At 47.3% G+C, this 22941-nt stretch overlaps 2 protein-coding genes across 5 annotated transcripts in view; one reads left to right on the plus strand and one right to left on the minus strand.

Moving 5' to 3' along the window:
* NOS1 (nitric oxide synthase 1) overlaps positions 1-22941 on the minus strand; it is a 290226-nt gene that overhangs the window by 262392 nt on the left and 4893 nt on the right. For 2 of the 4 annotated variants that reach the window (XM_083151458.1, XM_083151466.1), the window contains exon 1: positions 18071-18431. The exons of 1 other annotated variant lie outside the window; for it this stretch is intronic. The gene's annotated coding sequence lies outside the window, so the exon portion shown is untranslated. Of the gene's footprint in view, positions 1-18070; positions 18432-18465; positions 18486-22941 lie in introns of those variants that run through there. One more of the 4 variants, XM_083151463.1, reaches the window with a different exon arrangement.
* On the plus strand, positions 3055-8807 carry LOC146012640 (uncharacterized). Its single transcript, XM_083151457.1, has 2 exons — positions 3055-4603; positions 7038-8807. Exons 1-2 carry the CDS (start codon positions 3388-3390, stop codon positions 7961-7963), a joined length of 2142 nt encoding a protein of 713 aa, XP_083007583.1. The 5' UTR covers positions 3055-3387; the 3' UTR covers positions 7964-8807.

Consider the following 22941-nt stretch of genomic DNA (forward strand, 5'->3'; position numbering starts at 1 on the left):
TTAAAAACTGTCTGCTATATTACCGAGTGTCACTTTACAGCCATTTACCGAGTGTCACTTTTTATTAGCAGCTGGAGCCGGGAGATCCGGGGACCCGACAGATCTGCGTGTCCAGGTTAGAGGCGGCGGCAACGGGGTAAGGAGGGTGTTAACTTTTCTGGGGGGGGGCAGGAGACGGGACCCGACAGAAGCGCCGGCGGGAGGACGGTAGCAGTTAACTATAGCCCCACAGACCCCCCCGGCGCCCACACTTTCTTAGCGCCTCCCCACCACCGTGGGGGCTGCGGGACTATATTTACGCCACTGTGTGTACCGAGTTTTAGGTACCACATTTCTGTGCAGCAGATGCATTTGGGAAAAATGGGATCTAAACAAAACAGGGATATACAATTTAGCCAAATTAACTGCAGACAAGAAACCAAAGAGTAATGAGGTCCTTGCTTACAAAAAAGCTTTGGATTGACTTGGAAACTAAAAATTCACACATCCAATGATCTATTACTGTAAATCTATACTTACCATACTGTAGTATCCCTTTAAAATGTGGCTCTGTGTACTGCCACAGTACCCAGTTTTGAAATGCAGGCGTGCAGTCAGCTAGCTACTGCACTTGCGTAGGTCATGAGTGTTTAAAAGGACAATGCTGTAAGCCTAATCTATATCCATTCATTAACAACTGGTTTTATTTATTGTACCTTGGTGTGGGATGTTCCTTATTGTTTTTCTAATTTACATTTCCATATTAGGTGAAATTCAAAATTAGTATTCAAAATGATGTGAAAGACATGGCCCTTATTCTGATCGGTGCGGCCGGATACGATTATGCGGCCAGGACCGTGCGTGCGAAAGCCCGCCTTCCATACGGATCGCAAACTCCGTCCGTACGCGGTAAGAAGCTGGCCGAACGGACCGCACGTGTATTTTTCACGGAATACGCCTCCTCCATCTAAGGGAACCTCCCCCATCATTCGATGGTCGCAGACCATCGAATGCAGGACCGAGTGCTCCACCAGCTCCTGCAACCTCAGACCACACGGACATTTTTCCGTGCAAAAGCAGGGATCTGGGCGGGCAGCTGACATCCGGCGATGTCATATGTCCGCCCCCTACACGTGCGTCATGGCCGCATTACCATACGTACGCCCAGCGTTTTCATGGGAACGCCCATGAAACGCGGGGCGTATGCATATGGTAATGAGCCCAAATAGCCCTTCACGCCCCTCTCCACCCCCTGTTCGGAGTGTCCACATATCATGCGGGATTTGGCCGTACGCCCCGCTCGCACATGCGCAGAGACGCCTCTGCACATGCGCAGACACAAAACATCGGCGGGCCGAACGCACGCGGATATATCCTCACCGACCAGAATAAGGGCCAATGTGCTTATGGGAAACCATTTTGCCTTTAACCCTTTGAGTGCCATTGTTGCTGAGAGAAATCCTCAATATAGCATCTAAAAATGCCAGCGTCACTCTCAGCGGCCATTCTTTTAGTATAAATAAATACAAATACAGCCAAGTCAATCAATTGAAGTTTAGTTACATATTGCACCCAAAAAAAAAAAATTGTCGCTGAGAGTGATGCAAAAAGTGAAGTGTTTAAAGCACGTACTCCTGCAGTAATAAACCAATCACTAAAAAGTAGTTATGAGACAAGTGCCATTTTCATCCCTGTTTAATGAGCCCTGGGAAGAATTTCTCTATCAGCAATAATTTTTTTACATTGTTTGTTGGATGAATCCAAAGTAAAGGATAGTGCAAACATCATCTGCTTTGTGTTTTGTATTTTTTGTTTGTCTTTGTTTTTTATAATTTAGCTTGTGCACATAATCGGTGAGATTTAATAGGATGAGAGATTCAGAAAGTGAGAGATTTGGGAAGAAATCTCCAGCTTTTTTAATGCGGCAATCATTTACACTGCAAAACCACACTGGTTTTGCAGTGTAAATGATTGCCGCTTTAAAAAAGCTGGAGATTTCTTCCCAAATCTCTCACTTTCTGAATCTCTCATCCTATTAAATCTCACCCATAATTTCTAAAACAGTATTTCTGTCATTTATGCAGCCAACCAATGGCGTAACTACTGAGGGTACAGGGGTGTGCTTGCTATGGGGCCCTGCCACTTTGGGGGCCTGTGGGCCCAGGAAGACACCTTTTTCTTTTATGTTATTATTATTTTTGTTTTATTTTACATTTACACTGGGTTCCAGGGGTGTAGGTACAAAAGCAGAAGTAGCAGCTGCAACTGTGCCAGCTGGCGGCTGCAGCGGGAGACAGCGCATCTCCTCACCAGCCTGCAATAGTGCTGAGCTGGCCGGCAGTATTACAACAGGAAGTAGTATGTCCAACCTCACAAGAAGCACATGCATACGGCAACATTGTACGCATACAGGCGTGTAGTGGAGAAGCTGACACAGTGGTGCAGCGGCAACAATCTTGATCTAAACCCCACCAAAACAGTTGAGATGGTGGTCAACTACAGGGAAAAAAAAACATAACAACAAATATCAAAAATGCCCAACAGCACCTGTTCTTCCTGAGGCAACTCAGGAAACTCAACATCCCACCTGAGCTACTGTGCGTATTCTACACCGCCATTGTGGTGTCTGTCATATGTTCCTCGATCACAATCTGGTACGGTGGCGCAAGCGAGAATGACAAACAAAAACTGCAGAGGGTAGTGAAGACTGCGGAAAGGATCATAGGCACCAACCTTCCTCCGATTAGGGATCTGTTCTCATCCAGGGTAAGGAAACGTGCTGAGAAGATCGCGAAGGACAAGTTGCATCCCGGTCACAACTTGTTCAACATTCTACCTGAACAATCCAATCAAAGCAAATGCAATCCCAATATCAACAGCCAAAAACGTGACCCTACTAGGGGACCGACTGTATCCACCATAGTCTTAGCTAGAAATGGAATGCATGTAATGTCTTATTGTAATGTATGTAATGTCTCCCCCCCCTTACCCCTGTTTGATGCTGCACTGTGATCCACAAAAAATTCCTAGTGTGCGCAAGCATACATGGCCAATAAAGTTGATTCTATAGAACCACGAATGCTGATTAAGCACTGAGTGAGCATAAACCCCTGATGGTTCCCCAGGTTACGCTGGAAGGTCAGCTGATATGCTAATAGGATGGGCACAAGGCCTATCAGAGCTGTGGGAGGAGTATAGACAGGGAAGAAAAGGAACATACTCACAGGAAGTTCTTCCTCTGTCTGAAAAAGCGGCTGCAGGATCAGGCAAGGCTGCTCTGCAGCAATAAAATTTCCGTTTGTCTTTCAAAGCATTTTTCTTCCTTCTCTAATACCACTCTGTCTCTCCTTTCTTCTCTTCATAGATCTGTCCCCCTTTTCTTTTACCTGTCCCTCTCTGTCAGCGATTATGGCCTACAGGCCGCGCAGAGCGATACGCCCGCCCGCCCGCCTTGCGGAAGCAGAGGCGGATTGGGAGGCGGCGGGGCCTAGTGGCGCGGTCCCTGGTGGTTCCAGTGGGGACCGGAGGGGATCGCGGCGCGGTCCTGCGGCTCCTGTGCCACCCGCGCGTCATGGCGCGATGGTCGCGGCGCCGGCTGATGACGCGGCCGGGCGCCGGACCTCGCGTAATGCGGGCAGAGGCCGCGGCGGGCGCGGCGGTGCTCGCGGCAGCCAGGGGGGGTCGGGCAGGGGTAGCGCCCGTGCAGCAAACACCCGTGCGAGCGGGCTAGGCCCCCGCACGTCGGGCAGTAACGCCAGGCCTGGATCGCGGCCTTCCGCCCGATCCAGCGCCCGAGGCGCTGTGGTACAGGCCGCACAAGTCGACCCCCAGCAATCACAGGGCGCCCATAGGCGCAGACAGGTTACCCGCGCCAGAGGCGCTGTGATACAGGCCACACAGGTCACCCCTCTGCAATCACAGGACGCCCATAGGCGCAGACAGGTTACCCGCGCCAGAGGCGCTGTGATACAGGCCACACAGGTCACCCCTCTGCAATCACAGGGCGCCAATAGGGGCAGTCAGGCTACTCGCCCCTCATCCATTCCCATCCTGGCATCTAGATTGCCACAGAGGGGCCTCCCATCAGGAGTAACCACCCCCACCCCCAGTAGGTCGGGTAGGGGCCGCGGGAGGGCCAGAGGTGGTAGCCAGGGGCCGGCTAGGGCCCAGTTAGTGCCACCGGCCCCCTTGGAGACACCTAGGGGAACGAGGCCCCTAGGGATGAGATCCTCGCTGCACATAGCAAGGCGGCAGCTCCTTAGAAGGGCCAGATTGCTCCCCCTGCGCAGTACTCAGGCCTCTGCGCCTGCTGCACCAGTTCCCTTTGCAGCCCCCACTCCACCTGCGGCCGCAGATGGGGGGGTACAGCAGTTCCTGTCCCTACTCTCGGACTTTATGAGGCAGTCACCTGCTCCCGGGGGGGTTGCCCCGGCCCACAGTCAGGACCCTTCGGCATCCTCAGGGATCCCTTCCCCGGCCCCGGCAGTTAGGACCTCCTCAGCGGCAATGGCAAGACCTACGGCCCCCCTCACCGCGAGGGATATCGTTGCTTCTGGAACCCCCCCAGTGGGTTTGGTGGAGGATACCCCACAGATGAGCCTTGTACCAGTGGAAGGTACTTCAGGTGGGTCAGCGCCCAAGCGCAAGAGGCGCAAGCGTAGGGCAGCGCATACCTCCTCTTCCTCCGGCGGATCTGACTCGGGGTCGTCAGAGGAAGATGGGGGCAGAAAATCGCGCAGGCGTCGCAGGCACAGGCGCAGAAGGCATTCTAGCTCCAGTGGCAGCTCGGGGTCCCCGTTGTTCCCTAGGGGAAAAGTTGTCCAGTGTGAGAACACAGCAGTGCTCAGAGGGCTTAGGCGCAGCGTCCAGGAACGCATTAAGGACGGTAAATACGTCAGCTTCTTCACCATGACGGCGCAGGCAGAGAAAGAATATCGCGCGGCGAAGAGGCGAGGGGGTATTGGGGAGGAGGCCTACTGCACCTATCACCGGTGGCAGGCGGGCATGTTCATGTTCGCGGCTTGTTACCTAGAAACAAGACCGCAGGAACACATGAACATGGTGCGTTACATGCACATGATTCATCAGATGTTCCTGTCAGAGGCCGACTCCTCATGGCGCTCATATGATGAGAATTTTCGCCGCAAGCAGTCAGGGCTGGCCATTATGGCTTTGGGGTGCAAAGACGTGGAGATCTGGATGGGGCCAAAGCCGGCGGCTGCTCCTGCAGTTGCTGCTGCGGCCACGCCAGCCTCCAGCCCCGCCCCTCGCAAGCAACAACAACCCTTTCGCGGTAGGGCGGGGGGGGGCCCCCGCCGGGCGTTGCTTCGCATTTAACGGAGCTGGCTGCGCCCTGGGAGCCTCTTGCAAGTTCAAGCATGCATGCTCAAAATGCTGGGGCAATCACCCTTTTAGAGACTGCAGGAAGGGCAAGCAGGGAGGCACCTCCCAGGCCCCCACAGCCGGGGGCACACCTCAGTAAGGCCCCTTCTCCTGTACGGGTTGACCGCTTGGCCGGCTGGCTGGGATGGTACCCGTGTAGGGAGGAGGCAAAATTCTTAGAGCAAGGCTTCCTCCTGGGCTTCCGCCTACCAATCCAGGGGGAGGTGGTAGCACGTGCCCCCCGTAATTTAAAATCCGCAATACAGATGCCCGGGATAGTGTTGGAAAAGGTAGACAAAGAGGTGAGCTTGGGGAGAATGGTGGGCCCTTTTCCATTCCCCCCTATAGAGAACCTGGTTCTCTCCCCGGTGGGGGTAGTCCCCAAAAAAGCTAGCGGCAAGTTTAGGCTTATCCAACACTTGTCCCACCCACCGGGCGGTTCTGTTAATGACGCCATCCCTGAACACTTGTGTCGCGTGCGATACCAGTCGTTTGAACAGGCCCTTGATATAGTGCGCAGCCACGGACACGGGGCCCTGCTGGCCAAGGTGGACATTGAGTCAGCCTTTCGCCTTCTCCCTCTACATCCGGAATCATTCCGGTTCATGGGATTTCGCCTGCCCACGGGTTTTTACGTGGACATGTGCTTACCGATGGGCTGCTCGATTTCCTGCGCCTACTTCGAGAGGTTTAGCAGTTTCTTGCATTGGTGCGTAGAAGTGGGTTCAGGCGAAACTAGTGTGGCCCACTACTTGGATGACTTCCTGTGTGTGGGCCCTGCCGATTCCCAGCGATGCAAGCTTCTGCTGACTTACCTGCAGAATCTGTTCAGGGAGTTTGGGGTCCCCATTGCGGAGGACAAGACGGAGGGCCCAGTGCAGCGCCTGTCCTTCTTGAGGATAGAAATAGACACAATGGCGGCCTGTTGCCGCCTCCCCCAGGACAAGCTGTCCCGGCTACACGGAGCCATTAGCCTGGCATTGGCCACGGGCAAGCTACAGTTGCGCCAGCTTCAGTCTCTCCTGGGACTGCTTCACTTTGCTTGCAGGGTCATACCCATGGGTAGAGTTTTTTGTAGAAAGCTGGAGAGATCCATGTCAGGTGTCAGGCACCCACTCCACTACGTACGTCTCTCTGCAGAGATAAAGAGGGATTTACGCATTTGGCTCTCCTTCCTGGAGCAGTTCAATGGGGTCCTGATTTGGCCCGCCAGCCCGCGCACCAATGCGCAGTTACAATTGTATACTGACGCAGCGGGCGGGGTGGGTTTCGGAGCCTTCCTGCACGGGTCATGGTGCGCTGCGCCATGGCCAGTGGAATGGGTAGCGGAAGGACTTACAAAAAACTTACTGCTGTTGGAGCTGTTCCCCATTGTAGTGGCGCTGGAGCTATGGGCAGACAGGCTTCGCGACTCCAGCATCATATTTTGGTGCGATAATTTGGGAGTGGTGCACTCTATTAACAGGCAGGGCTCAGCTTCCATGCCTGTAGTTCGCCTGCTTGCGCGGTTGGTGCTGCGATGCCTGCTGTTCAACATACAGTTTGTGGCACAACATGTTCCCGGAGTAGAGAACTCTGTGGCAGACGCATTGTCCAGGGCCGATTGGGAGAAGTTTCGGGCCCTGGCTCCTGATGCATCTATTGTTGGTGAATGCTGTCCCTCTTATATTTGGCAGATGATCAGGCCGGAATGGAGGGGCTAGCCATGCGGGCTATCGCACCACGGACGCTCCACTGCTATCAGGCTGGATGGCAGGAGTGGGAGCAGTTCAGACTGTCTGCTCCTCAAGCAGGTAAGACACCTGAAGAGGCCATGGTGGCTTTTGTTTGGAGTGCATACTCCAATGGTCGCTCTGTCGCCTCCGTGCGCAGGGTCTTGGCAGGGGTGTCGTTTTTCTCCGCATTGCAGGGTAGGGCGGACCCGTCCCGGTCATTTCTGGTGTCTAGGGCGCTGCGTGGTTGGCGGCGGGCTACACCTGCCCCCACGGACTGTAGGCGTCCCATTGATATGTCGTTACTTCCAGCACTGCTGGACGCCCTGGGGGACATCTGCTGGCCTCACTATGAGGTACTCTTGTTCCGCACGGCGTACGTGATGGCATACCACGGGGCCTTCAGGATTGGGGAGCTGGTGGCACCGTCAAAACGAGCGCCCTCGCCTTTGACTGTGGACGACCTGGTGGTCCAAACTGACTCGGTGCTATGTCACCTGCGACGATCCAAGACGGACCAGGCTGGGAGGGGGCGGTGGCTGTCCTTGCTGCCGTGCACGGTGGAAAGGGCGTGCCCTGTGACGTTGGTCTCGGCCTTCGCCCAGGTGCGCCCGGACCTTCCAGGCGCATGGTTGATGCACGAGGATGGGTCACCGCTCACCAAATACCAATTTTGTCACGTCTTGGGACGGGCGCTGGAGGCCACGGGTCTCGATCCTAAGGAATTTGGGTCTCATTCCTTTAGGATTGGGGCTGCTACCTCGGCGGCTGCGGAGGGCCGCTCCGACGCAGAGATTCAATCTCTGGGTCGATGGCGCTCGGCAGCATTCCGGAGGTACATTCGGCCAGCTTTATCTGTCACTTTCCACCATGGTCAACTGGACGCATAAGCGCTCGCCAACTTCCAGTGGGGGCCTTGAGGTGTGTTTTCACATCCGTCTGGGGGCACAATTCGGCTATAATTACAATCTGGCATGGCGTACTTGTTAGTTTACTCCAGACGGTGTGTTTTGTGCCTCAAGAGCTGGTCGGCCACGGTTTTTCTCATTCCTCTCTCTAACAAGTGTGGTGAATGCTTGGTATGCAAGCTTGTCGACAGCCTTCTAACCTCTTATAAATATTTCAGGTCGACAGGACGTTAAGTCCATTTGGATGATTGGACATTCCTTTGTCTATTGGGCTTCCAGGGCAAACATAGCATCTGATGTAAGCGTGTTTGGTCGAGCTGGGGAGGTTAGGTGGCTGGGTGAGAGAGGCATGCTGTGGAAAGGGCTGCAGGCTGGGCTGATTCGAGCCCTGAGAAATTTTGGGGTCCCGAGGGTCATTATTTTCCACCTGGGTGGTAATGATTTAGGGCGGATGACCGCTCTCGAGCTACGCTCAGTGATTGTGCGGGACCTCTATTTTATTTCTTTGTATTTGCCTGCATGTAAGTTGGTGTGGTCATCCATTACATCAAGGATAGTGTGGAGAAATGCGATATCCTGCCCCCGCCTGGAGCGTTCACGGAAGACGGTGAACGCTGCAGTTGAGAAGTATCTGCTGACCAATGGCGGGGGTGTTATTCGCCATGACGCCATCAGCTTTCAGCGGAGTGCGCTGTATAGGAGCGATGGTGTTCATCTGAGCCCGGAGGGCGTGGCTCTGTTTTTGGGCGATGTCTTTAGTTGGTTAGATACACAGTGCTGAGCGTTTCCTACTTGGTGGCGGTGCTGCGGCTTAGGGCCTAGCTTTGGCGGTAAAGTACGGTCATCCTTGTAAGATCTTGATGTGTGTGTGTAGATAGTGGGGTGTCGCTCTCTCCTGACATCGATGGTCATCGGCCATGCTCCCGCCCGGGGGGTGGTCACCACTAGCACGAGTGGATGACCGGGGAGAGCGATCACCAGCGATGGTGTGTATGGTAACATCTTTAACCCCACTTTCCTATAATGACCGTTCTTTGGTGCCGCCACCATTATATATATAGTTAGTTTAATTGTCAAAATAAATTGACATTCATTTTGAAACGCCAGCACTTGTGTCTGTGTCTTTTTTATTATATAAGTTAGTGTTAAGGTTTAGGTTAAGTTTATGGTGAGATGGAAAGGTGTGGACCTGGGGATACCTGATGGGGAGTTTAAGAACCACGAATGCTGATTAAGCACTGAGTGAGCATAAACCCCTGATGGTTCCCCAGGTTACGCTGGAAGGTCAGCTGATATGCTAATAGGATGGGCACAAGGCCTATCAGAGCTGTGGGAGGAGTATAGACAGGGAAGAAAAGGAACATACTCACAGGAAGTTCTTCCTCTGTCTGAAAAAGCCCCGCCCACCCTTCCCTATTTCTTTTCTCTTCGGCGGCGGTAAAGAACGGTCATCCTTGTAAGATCTTGATGTGTGTGTGTAGATAGTGGGGTGTCGCTCTCTCCTGACATCGATGGTCATCGGCCATGCTCCCGCCCGGGGGGTGGTCACCACTAGCACGAGTGGATGACCGGGGAGAGCGATCACCAGCGATGGTGTGTATGGTAACATCTTTAACCCCACTTTCCTATAATGACCGTTCTTTGGTGCCGCCACCATTATATATATAGTTAGTTTAATTGTCAAAATAAATTGACATTCATTTTGAAACGCCAGCACTTGTGTCTGTGTCTTTTTTATTATATAAGTTAGTGTTAAGGTTTAGGTTAAGTTTATGGTGAGATGGAAAGGTGTAGACCTGGGGATACCTGATGGGGAGTTTATCTATCAGGGAGAAGGGCAGCAACGGAGACCAGGGATAAGATGTTCTTTGTTGTAACAAGCTGATGCCCGAAGTAGTGGCTGCCTGGAATCACTGTCCAGATGAAGGTTCTAGTGGACTCAATGCCCCGAATCAGCGCTGCTGTAAAAATGCTAAAATTGATATTAGGAAATTTTAACAATTTTGTGCATGCATGCATTAATGAGGACTTAAACTTCTGTTGAACTCAAGAAAATGCAACTGCAGTCCAAGTGCTGGAGGGGGGAGACTCAGCGTTGGGTAGACTATTGCAAGGTTGGTCATGTCGGTTGTATAATATCCCACGCAGTTGCTATTGTTGCCAGATAGGTAATTGTTTGCATAAATTATAACTTAGAATCAGAGATATTGTTTTCATTAAACATATTATTGATGAAAGGTGACTTTAACCATAGTGAATAGTCTAGATAGATAGATATAGTGTATAGTGAGGAATAGATATAAATGTATTAGGGGAATTCTTATATGATCTAGGATAGTGTTTGAATATGTCTGTATATAGATCTACAATTGTGTCTTACTGCAAGGTTATGGATTTTTATGTAGGTCTACTGTATGCCTGATTCACAGCAAATAAATAACTAGAACCTGGTAGAATAAAGAATAAAGTCAACAGGTCATCTGGTTGTTAGGCCACATAATATGTAAACAGATCCTGGTATGTGCAGGGGGATGTTTAGATACAACGTTACAGATCACAATCAAAGATCTGCATACCTTAAGAAGTATAGAAGCCAGCTGACCTACTGTACTGTCCAGTTATGGTGCAGGCCAGAGGCAATGACAACACGAAAACAAACTACTCCAACAGGTTATAATTGTCCACGCCAATACCCTAGGCAAAACAGATCATTGACACATCAACACAACCAAGGGGAAGCCTCTGAATATTAAAGAAATACTATGTTTTATGATCTTGGGATCATAAATACCCTACATGCTCACCACCTTGGGGCAGAATGAGCAGGGCATGGTTTATGACACTGTGGAATCTGGCAACCCCATAATTATCTCCCACACTGGGCACAATGGGAATAGGCCAGTTTGAATGGCCAAAATATGGGATAAAAGGAATGAGCTTATGGGTAGAAGTCAGTCAGCAGAGGAGCATAAGGAGGAGAGAGAGAAGGATGAGGAACAGAATGACTATTGGGGCAGGAGAGGAAGGAGATGTTCACACCTAAGGAATGGAACAATGAACTTGCAAGTATTCAATTAGTGTTAGTAATTGTCAAAGTTTGTTAATTTGTTTTATTTTCAATGTTTTATAAGGAAGTATAAATATAATTATAATTAGCATATATATCACTACTGTGCACAACTTATTCTGTATGATTTGTGTTTTTCCTGTAAATATAATATCTTTAATCAGAGCGGCAAATCCAAGTTTGAACTCACTTTGGAATCATAATTTCATAATTCCTATATATGAGAATTGCATGTATGTATCAGCAGCCTAGGTTGTAAGTCTGACGCAATATATTTGCAGATATATAGGATAAACGTGTATTATAGAGTATACATAATTTATTATTATTGAAGAGATCCCTTTTCAATAATTGGCACCCCAGGTATTAATATAATATAAGATTCCCAGTCCACACTATGAACCAAAACATGGCGAACCTACGCCAAGCAATAACGCTTCAGGTCAACGCAGAAGTAGACAGCAAATTTTAAATTACATATGTAATTTAATTTAGCTTATGTTTTATTATTGTCTTTATTTTTGTTTTAACCTAGAATTATGGTTAAAGCCCAATACGCACTAGGCAACCCTGCCGATACCAATATCGGCAGTGGTGAGGACCCCAGCGGGAGGTGCCGGCATACACACTTGCCAATGCCGGCTTCGAAGTAAACAATGGAGGGGCTCAGGGAGGCAACGGCCTTGCTGTCGCTGCATCATGGCCATCGTTCATAAGGAACTCCCTCCCCCAAACATGATGGACGAGAGAGGGGGTGTTAACGATGCGTGGATGTGCACATCGTTAACGATATTTAGTATACCCACTAGATGATAAGGTGAAAGATATCTTTCAGAAAGAGCTTTCTGAAAGATATATTTTACTTTATCTTCTGGTGTGTGTGTGTGTGGGGTTTAAGACATTTAGATAGTGGTGGTTACCAAACTTTCTTGAATCATAACAAATTGTGCTGATATGTCATCCTTAGGTTCAGGTATGTGATAGTGGACAGGCTGGCACTTGGCTGTCCACATTTTGTATGATTGGCATCCATTAAGTTTTGCCTATCACATTGGCCATAAATAGTGAAAGAGAGGGCACTCCTGCAGAATAAGCGCAGCACCCCAGGGTGACACAGTACCCAGTTTCAATACACCTGTAATAGGGCTTGACTTTAAATTGGATACAAATATAAGTATTTAGGATTTATGTCACTGTTATGGCTATACTGGGATTAAGTCTGTTATAGAAGTTAATGATTACCTTGCTCAAATAGCGTAATTGTGATCATAGAACAACTGCTCTACCCTGTCTGACAGGTTGAGCCCATGACGTGACAAATGTAGATTGTTCTGTGGACAAATTCTGAAAAATACACTACATCTAAGAATGTTACTAAAATGGTAGTTGTTGTACAATATTTCTGCATACAGGATTATTTGCATTTATGATTAGCCTACGTCTTCTCATAAACAACTGCAAATAATGACATGTTCAATCAAGTTCAATGAGAACAAATTATTCTGAAAACAAGAAGACAACAGAAAATAACTTCTAAAAGCAGTGGGGATAGAAGAGCACAATTATAGCAGCGCAATGTAGAGAGAAGTGTCAGAAGCATTGCAACACATGACAATCAAGCACCACTTTGCCTGGGACACCGATCCCTGCTCCACTCTGCATGGGAAGAAACGTATGCACAATTTGCTACATTGGTTTGAAACCCATTACCCGCACTAGCATTTCAGACATGATGAGACTAATTTAAGACATGTTGGCAACCGATGTATGAATCACTGAGCTCCTTTGCAAAGCTCTACAATTTTATAACAATAGGAAGAAGAACATACTGTAGCACACAGCTAACACTCACATTTTAGCCCCGTACACACGTGGCGACGTCACCTCTGTGCTTAAGCACAGCTTGCTCAGCACACATTGCACACACAAGCGATGCACCCACGTTGTGTGCTGAGCGATATGTGTTGATTAAGAAAATGTGGACCTTTAGTAGATATCGAGGACCGGTTTGGCCAGCTCTGGGCTAGGGGAGAGGTTCAGTAGAGTGTGGGTGGTTTGGGATGCCCTGGGCTAGGGTCATGGCCAGCAGCTTACAGAAATGGGAGGCATGGTTCGTGATTGCGGCATTCCCACAACAAACTTTTGCTAAGGCCACACCCCTTTTAGGCACACACACCTTAGGCATGAACAGGAGTCCAGACTTTGCCCTACACAATGTTGGGAGGTATGGATCAGCACATATTTGGCCTCATGCATCACCCTTCACCACACACCAAGGCGTGCATATATCAGAGCAGAAACGCACACTACAGAGGGGTATATCTTTGTGTCCCCTCCTGCACCCTGCAGGAGACTCCAGATTCACAGTGGAGTCTACCGCTAGCCCACAAAGCCTTATCCAAAGCCCAGACTCCCGACTGCCATGGGAGCTCACAGGAGAGGAGAGATCAAGGGCAGCTCCATAGTGCTTTGTAGGTGTGATGTTGGTGTGTAGCCAGTGCTGTGCTTTTTACTTCGATTTCTCGCCTGCCAGTGCAGGACACACCCCTTGAGTAACAATAGATACATATGTCCATAGTTGGATGCGCCCCTTCAACAGAATGTGACACCCCCTATGTGTGGCGCATTATTATGCAGACTACGATCTGCCTGAAACGCACGCACAACACATATGGAGGGAAGATTGTTACAAAACACTGTCATAAAGGGGCCCATTGGGTTTGTGCTGTCCCAAGAAGCATGATTGGCTCCTCAGTTGTGTGACTATCTAGGGCTCCTCCTCCTGCAGAAAAGTGGTAACTGTATATTTCGGGCTTCCCGGGAACTCAGCTCTAATATAATGCTGCAGACTTCAGTGCTCGCTCATTCACCCAGCTCTGCTTTTCTCCCACACATGGGAAGCACCTGGTGGCAGCCTCCATGACTTCGGACTCATTACTGATTCTCTAGAGTCCAATAATTACCCCATTACTGATATGCTCCTGCATACTGTACATTGTCAATGCTGGAATGTACAGCAGGAGAGACAGGCGATGAGGTGAAAGCTTGTGGGAGAAATGAGGATGTAAGTGGGGTTGTGGTAGGAACGGTCCACAGTGTCTAGGCTAAAAGTCAATAGGTTGACATTGAAAAAAGGTAAACAAAAGCAAAATATCGACATGGAAACATTCAATATAATAAAAGGTCGATATGAGATCTGTTTTGTTGTTGACATGGACCCCCAAATAGGGAAGCACGCACTCGCCATGCCTCATGCACATTACCGTAGTCCACGTGGATTGTAAAGTACTGTATACAAAGTCCGTAAACTGAAAAACATGATAAACTCATATTGACTTTTGCATGTGTCGACCACTGCCATGTCAACTTTTTGCTTGTGTTGACCTTAAGTCAATGTCATCTAGTGTATGTTGACCTTCTGTCAATGTGGACTTAGTGCGTGTCAACCATTTGATGTTGGCCTATTGACTGTCGTAGCTCAACCGGAACCAGTAACGGGTAGGTAAGGTTCCTTATTATGGTCTTGGCCGATGGGCCATATATCTGACCTCCTCAGACGGTACTGTAGAAATGAGAAGGTTAGAGACATGCTGGTCCTTGATAATGGCATTGGAAAGTCACACCAAGGGCCTGATTCAGACTTGATCAGATGGGGCCGAATTTCCGTTCCATTTCCGATGGTGGGTGTCTGCGCATGCACAAACTGTCGAAAACTTATGTCATCCTTTTCCATGTGGAAATATTGTCAACCTATTACATGTCAACCTTTTTTCCCATATCGACATTGTGCCTGTCGACCATTCATGGTCGGCCTAGACATTGTCACCCTGTGATCCACACCCCTCTTACGCATGATTCTGAATATTTCTTATTAAAATCACCGAGAAATAAATACCGTATATGAACAATATTGTACTGTAACATTTTGCTGACAATAAATCTGGGTGAAGTTATTTTATAGATAAGTAAAAGAAACAGCGAAGAGGAAAAGGTATAGTCAGTACAATCAGATATTATGTCAATGTTCAAACTACAGCCACTAAATTCCCAGGGGCTCCCACCATCGCATCATTCAGCACAGTGTTTGTCCAGGGGGCGTGAGAGGGATGGGGGGAGGACAGCGCTCGCCAGTATCCAACGGGGGATGGGGCCCACTCACCACTGCATCTGTTCCATACTTAATAAGATTGCTTCATTTAATTATAAAATGTAATAATTAGTGGTTATCATTGTCATTATCAGATGTCATCCTTTTTAATGATGGCTTTCTCATGATGAAAACACTGGGTCTGATGCAGAGTCAGGCGTGCGTTTCTACAGTACCAATCTGTCTGCAATGTATACATCTGCCCATATGGAGAGTGGCATGCATCTTCCCCCTATGAGCACACTTGGGGTCTGATTCAGCAAGGCTCGCTAAGCAGCGGTCATTCGTTGCTTAACCAGCCCATAAACAATGGCTGCCTCCATCCCCCCCAGCGCCAAATCTCCTTGGTACCATGCGAGCATATCCCTCACATGCAGCCGAAGTGGAGTGAAAACATTTGACGGTCGCCGATTTCCATCACCTTTGGAATGATTTCTCTCACCTTCGGAAATAAAAGTCAGTGTGAACTGACTTTTACAGTATTTCCATCGGAGTCCCATGAAAAGGGGCGGGCACTAACGTCAGTAGATGTCAGCCCTGCGCCTAGAGCAGGGAATGAATGCCACGCCTGCCCACCCCCTCCCCCCTTCCCACAGCAAATGGCCCGAACCCATTTGGTGATGGGGTTTGCACAGGAGCAGAAATGCACATGCGCATGCACAACCCCCCCCCCCCCCCACCATCGGAACGGGCCAAGCTCCACCCCGTCCCAACACTAATGAATCTGGTTTGCTGCTTTACCAGTGTCCTCTTGCCTCTGCACTTTACTAGTATGTGCACAGTGTTTACCTCCTGGTGTAACTTCAGTTCCGTCCAATGATGCACAGCCTAAGTGGATGCATATGACTCTGTATTGCCTGAGCTTTCAGTGGTGGAATATGTACACTCTGAAAACAGGTCTGCATTCTGCTCTGCATCAGCACCACTGTGCTCGAACTCCCATATGTAGCATAAGTATTTTGGGAATGATGACAAATGTACTTCACCAGTTGATGTGTTGTACGCTCAGAACAGAGGCCCATGTTTAGGCATATTCACCATGTAAACCGCTTGTGATTGGCTTCCTGCGAACACTTTGCTGACTTTGGTTTGTGGTTTCTTTGTCACCAAAGCATGCATATTTTCATTTGTTTGTTTAAAAACATCTTCTATCTTAAACAACATACACGTGATTAGGAGGTTACTACCGTATTAGAGAGATTTAACAATGTTATTGATACTTAACAACAAATACATTCATTTCAAATAAAATACCTACAGTAGCTAGAAAGAAATGGGAATAAGGGTCATTAGATGATATTTTAAATAATATGCATGATAGTGACATACTGTATCGTAAGAACATTTTTGTGTATATCGCCGAATGTATATGCACTATATCATTAACACTGCATGCACCTGTGGGTCGTTAGTGATGTCCTCTGTCATCTGTACATACAGCTCAATCGTTAACGACAGCCTACTCCTGGACGTGGCCACTGATGATATTGTTTGTTAAATCATTCAGTGTGTATGCTCTATATAGTCTGGCTAAGGAGTTCAAGGGCTATCGTCTAATGCGTACCCAGCTTTACGTGTACATGATGTTTGCCTGGTGCAAATCCGGCACAGACGTTGCCTGCATGAATCTTAAGATTGGTGCGCATACAGAGCCTGATTCAGCATGAGTCAGCAGCATGTTCAGGGCATCATGCAAGGTGTCTCCTTCAGAGTGATACAATGTCATCAACAATTGTCACCCAGCACAGTGCAAGGCTGCCCGCATGCCAGGTCCCTCCCCACAAAGCATTTGTAAAATTTGCAAATGCATCGCTATTGTACAAGTGCCTTGCTGCATAGCCTAGCGCTTGCGCAATAAGGGCTGTGCAGCTTAGCTTTTGGGTCACAGCAGCTACATGTGACATTACACAGCTACCGATCCTTCCCCAAGCAATCCAGACATGCCTGCGTTGTCCGGACTCCCCTTGCAATGCTTTGTCGCTGCCCTCAAGGCCCTACACACAGTGTCATCCATTTAAGCTGTTTCCTAAGCTGTGTTCTATTTTAATTTCAACTTAAAATTCTGCTTAATGGGCTGTCTTTGGCCATTTGACGTGTTACCGTGACTCTGCTACAGGTTCCTAGAACAGCCAGAACAATGTTTTCATTTCCGCATATTAAAAAAAATATATATATATTTTTAGTAACCAATGTATCCGTCTTTCCTGCACTTCCCTAGTGTGTACCTTGGGACTGCTTGATTTCATCTAACAATACAAATGTATGCCTTTGTGTAAGCTTACACAGTAGTACATTGAATAGAGTACATGTTCAATATACAAATAACAAATAGTCTGGAGTCATATAATCCAATGTCATGGTGACATCTGTGTAGGAGCAGGAACATGGTAGGAGGGGCCTAAAGAAGGACAAATGAATAACTGTGACTGTCTTCTGTCCTTCAGTCCATCAAGTTACATGCATGCTTTTCCACATTAACTTTCCACCACCTTGTCAAATTTAAACTGAGCAGTACATACACAGAAAGCTTCATCTTTACATATTTTTGGGACACTTTGGAAAAGTAGACAGCGCTGTACTGTTTACTAATGTAAAAAATAATGAATCCACGCTTTATGTAGGGAATAATACACTGCCAAACATTTACACACTTCCCAATGTCCTTTCCTGCTCATGCAAGCATTAAACCGTGTTGCAGATATTCATTTTCTGACTGCAGGTACAGTAGCATCTAAAGAACATTTCTCCCTACTGTATAGTGTACAAGTTATTGTACTTGCAGCAGTGATATAAAATATATACATTCACATTTCTTCATTCTAGCCGCATTAATATCACAACATCCTCTAAGGTAAACAATTAATAGAAATCTTACTTTCATGATTCTTTTGATGTGTTCTCTCTGTCCAGCCATTTCTCACGTTCGCTCTTTCTTCTTTGCCTTCATTTTTCGTTAAACCCCCACCTCTATCGGGCCCTTTTTACATCTGGAGTTTCTAAGTGCTAATTACTCAGTGGGAGTCCTGTAGCTGCTATACTGCTTGTATAACGGGGACTGGATGAGGATTAACCTTCCTTCTCTGTGCAAAGCTAGCACCCATGCAATCTCCTCCTTCGCTCAAAATAAAGGCGACATCGGCTAAACTCACATTTGCCAATCCCCTTCAGGATGCTTGGATTGTATTTCCTAAAGCCCTCTAACCCCTTTCACTGCTCTGGGATTCCTCACTCTTTCAGCAGCTTTCATTAAGAATAGAATGGAATACTCACTATTTCTGCAGAGTGTGATGTGTGCACATGTGACAATCTCTTATTGTTTGCAGCTTTAAATGTGAAGTGTGCCCACCTTCAGCTTCATTGTCAAATATAGTCTTGCTTAAAGGCAAATGATCACTACTGTGCGAGTTCCTCCTATGTTATGCCGTATATTGCAATGTTCAAAAATAGTAATTAAAAGAAGACTGACTAGTTACCTAAAATCTCATTAACACAGTTGTGATACTGATTTATGTGTGCACATATATAAACTCTATTAACAACGGATTGCTTTGCTGTAGGTTAAAGATACCTAAAGAGTTTGTTTTATAGGTAAAGCAGTTGAAAGTACAATGGCATACTGTAAGTACACGTCCATTTATTGCAGATGTAACAATGCTGTCCTGACACAGTAAAGGTTTTATTTTTAATTGTAAGTATATGATCAAGTAGCTTTTTACTGGTTATTGGCAGAATTAACCTAGCCAAGGATTTAAAAGGAAAGGAAATTAAACTTTATTCCATCCCCCCCCCTCTCCCCTCCCCCTTGTGACTATTGATACCCCTTTCAGACATACGCGAAAATCCCGGGTAGTATTGATGTGCACAGTTTGCAAAATATCGCAGGACTGAGATTTGCTGAAAATCCATTCACAACTCACTCACCAGCGAATGATTTTTCTAGTATGTGCGTAGCCCAGGACTTACTCGGCGGGTGCGATAAAAACAGGCTGATTGTGGCCAGAGCTGATGTCACATGACTTCCCTTCAAATGGCTGGGCATGCCTGCGTTTCCATGACACTCCCAGAAAATGGTCGGTTACCACCCAGGAACACTGCTGCCAATCAACTTGCGTACAGCCAGCGATAAAAAAGTTGCATGATTTTATCGCAGGATGACCTCGCGCATGCGTCCTACCAGCTGTACGCAACCACAGTCCATCGATTATCGCACGGCCTGTGCATTTACAGATAAGTGAACAGGTCTGATTAACCCCATAGACGCCACTGTCTGCCTCTATATTTGTACAATTATTTATATACGTCATTAATACTGCCATATTTCCTGCTCTGGGGGTAAAATTCTCTATATCAATGGTGAATAACAGAAGAGTGGTGCCGTGTCAATGTTGGAATATGGAGTGCAGTCTTGGGGCCCATTGTTATGCGGGGACTCTGCATTTTACATATTTGCTTTAAACCATGCGCTATTGGCAATTGGTGACCTGAAAGAGAAATGCTGCCATTCTGCTACATGAGCTGACAGAGCACCATAGGACACAATCCTTTAAGCAATTACTTCAGTGCTACTGATCGGAGAGCTGTCATATTATTTATAATGGAAAAGAATAATCTGTGTAGTAGCGCAATAAAATAGATTAAACAGCACAAAGGAATGGTGTAGTGGTCTCACCAAGAACACTCAAAACAATACAAGTAAGTACCAAATCACCATCCAATAAGGCGCTTAAAATATAATGTTTTTATATAAAAAGTCTTACATCAATCTGTCCAAATGGGGGAAAGGACGTCCAACTGTTTAGTAAAGCACTGACCAATTCTGTTTCTCGAGAAGTGAAAACCGAAAATGAAAACACAAAAAAGCAAACAGGAACATGTTATTCACAGGTGCACTCACATTTGGGAATAAATAATAGGCATATCTACCACAAAGTGGCACATAATAGAATCCAAAGTCCTGGACGGCTGTTTCTCACAAGGTGTCACCGGAAATGGAAACATAAGAACACAAGCTACTGGGGCATTATCCTTATCATCCAGAACATATTCACAAATGCACCCACATTTCAACATAAAACAAGTTAATCTACCACACTGTGGCACGTGTGAATGTCCAAAGCCCTGGGATATGCATAACAATAAATCATTTTTCTGATGAAGATACTCATGGGTTCGAAAGGTGTTAAGTGACTTTGGACATTTGAAGGTTCCTACCCTACTGGAAAGATTGCCTGAATCCCCAGGACTCTCTTTCATTGGCACTAGCTATTGGTCACAAGCTCTGGAGACTCCTGCTTTCCCTATTCATACATATAGGGTTGATTGCAGGGCTGCAAATTCGCACAGTGGACAATTATCAATACACTGTGCATGTGTACGGCCTGTAGTATGCATGCGCAAGGCTTTTCTACGATGACGTCCTACTACTTTTTATATTTACATGCAAGAAAAGCGCAGGCGTGCCAGAAAATATGCTGGGAGTGTCAGGAAAATGCTAGGCGTGCCTGAGTGTTTTATGGGAGGGTGTGTGATGTCAGCTCCAGGCCGGATACGCCTTTTTCCATCGCACTATCGTCAGTCTCTGGCTACTCTGAGCCTGCGATGACTTGTGTCAGGGGGGTGCTGTCGGTACAGCTGTCATGGGCCCTGGCCTCTGAAGGGGCCCGGACAGCTGCCCACAGCGACACCCCCCACCCACACACACTGCCTCCCCCAGCCAGGCATGCACGATACACAGTGCAGCCTGCAGAGCGCCGAGCCTAGGACACAGAGGGGCTCGGCGCTCTGCAGGCTGCACTGTGCACTGCAGTGTGAGCTCCTGAGGAGACGTGGGAATCGGATGCTGCAGCTAGGTAAGGAAGTAGTGTGAATGAAGGTCAGTTCCGGGGAAGGGGGGGTGCGGGTGGGGGGTGCGGGGGAGTGGGGGTGCGAGTGCGCGGGGGGGGGCCCGGACTGAAGGTCAGTCCCGGGCCCCAAAATTACTAGTGGCGGCCCTGTGTGTCAGTGTAACAATCATTCGGTGGTGAGCCTGTTGCAATGAGTTTTGGACATATTTGCACATCTGCGAATAGATTTGTAGCCGTACACATTCATTCACACAATGAGCACATTGATTCACAACACGGTATTTCACTCTAGCGGGACGGAGGCTCAGCTGACCGCTGGCCGCTGCATATTCGCACCCATGTGATCAGTTCTGAATTAGCTCCACAGTCTGGGGTCCCAAATTTTTAGATTATATATTGCATTTTCCTCATTGATACATACCACATGGTGTCAGGAAAGAGAAACGCTGCTATGTTCTGTGCATTGCATTATAATGTGACAAATGGCGTATCCTGGAAAGAAACCTTAAATAGAATCTTATGAAGAAAAAACAATATATGATGCCTGCCAGGTACATTAGTTGGCATTTTACAGGTAAATAGCTAGTTAAAAACAAAGGTGACTGAAGTATTGTGATATCTCCTTGTACACAATTCTACTGTAGTATAACTAGTACTGTAGGTCTGTGTAAGGTACAGTAAATTATCAGGTGACTTATTATGGTCATATCTATATATAATATATTTAACCTATTTATTTTTGCATTTATCTAAAAATGACAGTTTTTATTGTACAATATTGTTTTTATTTTAGCTTAATAAAAGTTGTATTGGGGATCAGAACATGTCTGTATGACCGGTTTCATGCCAGGTTGAGTTTGGCAGGCAATTCTTAATACTGATCAACATTTTATTGGTTTTGGCTGTAAATTTAATAGCATAGCTTACTGGCACTACCAACATCTGTGCAATCTGCACAGTAGATTATAACTAGCAAACATTATCTTTCAGACAAACATTATCTTTCAGGTGACTTTCATGGTATGTTAGCTGTGTTTTTGAGCCATGCAATTCATAGTAAGATTTGTTTTTCATTGCCCTGTAATACGAAACAACTATGTTATACTCTCAATAATAGATCCAACTATAACTATAAGTGGCGGCTCCAACCTTAGGCCCTTATTCTGATTGATGCGGACTTTACCGCGTTCTTACGGATCGCGTCTTTACGGCGTCTGCGCATGCGTGGAGAACGCTACGCGCATGTGCCACGCCTTGACTCGGTACCAGTTCGGACAAAGCCCGTCCAAAACTGGTCACCGCAATCAGTCGGGAAATAGGGGCGTATTATGGGCGTCATGCGGAATGACACATGGGCGTAGTTTCAAAGTGGGCAAAACGGGGCGGAAACATGGGCGGACACGGGGGAGTACACTTATGTTGGGGGGCGTACATTCGGAAACCACTCCGAATGCACGCGAGCAAAAAGGGCTGAAATGTGCGGTGTCCACAAGTGTACTATTGCTTTGCGGACACCACTCGTTCATGCGGTAGGCGAACGTACGCCTAATGACTACAACCATTAACACCTGAACCCAATACAATCTACTCCTTTACTCATTACTCACTAATAGGACGCTTGTCAGTGCTTTAATTGAAACCATTGCTGCTTCAAGGAAACCTTAGTAATCCCCCACATATGCTGTACTTGTCCCACACTTAAAAACTGCTAACAATTGACATGACAGAATATTAATACTAGCAATACACATGTGTTTTCGACATGTACTCATGAAACCACACATTTTGGGTAAAGTAAACACATTTATTTATATTCATGTCACACTCAATGCCACTGTCATGCAATGACCATAAAATTAAACATCAAAACTATAAACAACATGCCAGGAATAAGTGGGTCATG

Source organism: Crinia signifera, chromosome 1, assembly GCF_055691185.1.
Source record: "Crinia signifera chromosome 1, ASM5569118v1, whole genome shotgun sequence".
In the NCBI taxonomy this organism is placed as follows: domain Eukaryota; kingdom Metazoa; phylum Chordata; class Amphibia; order Anura; family Myobatrachidae; genus Crinia; species Crinia signifera.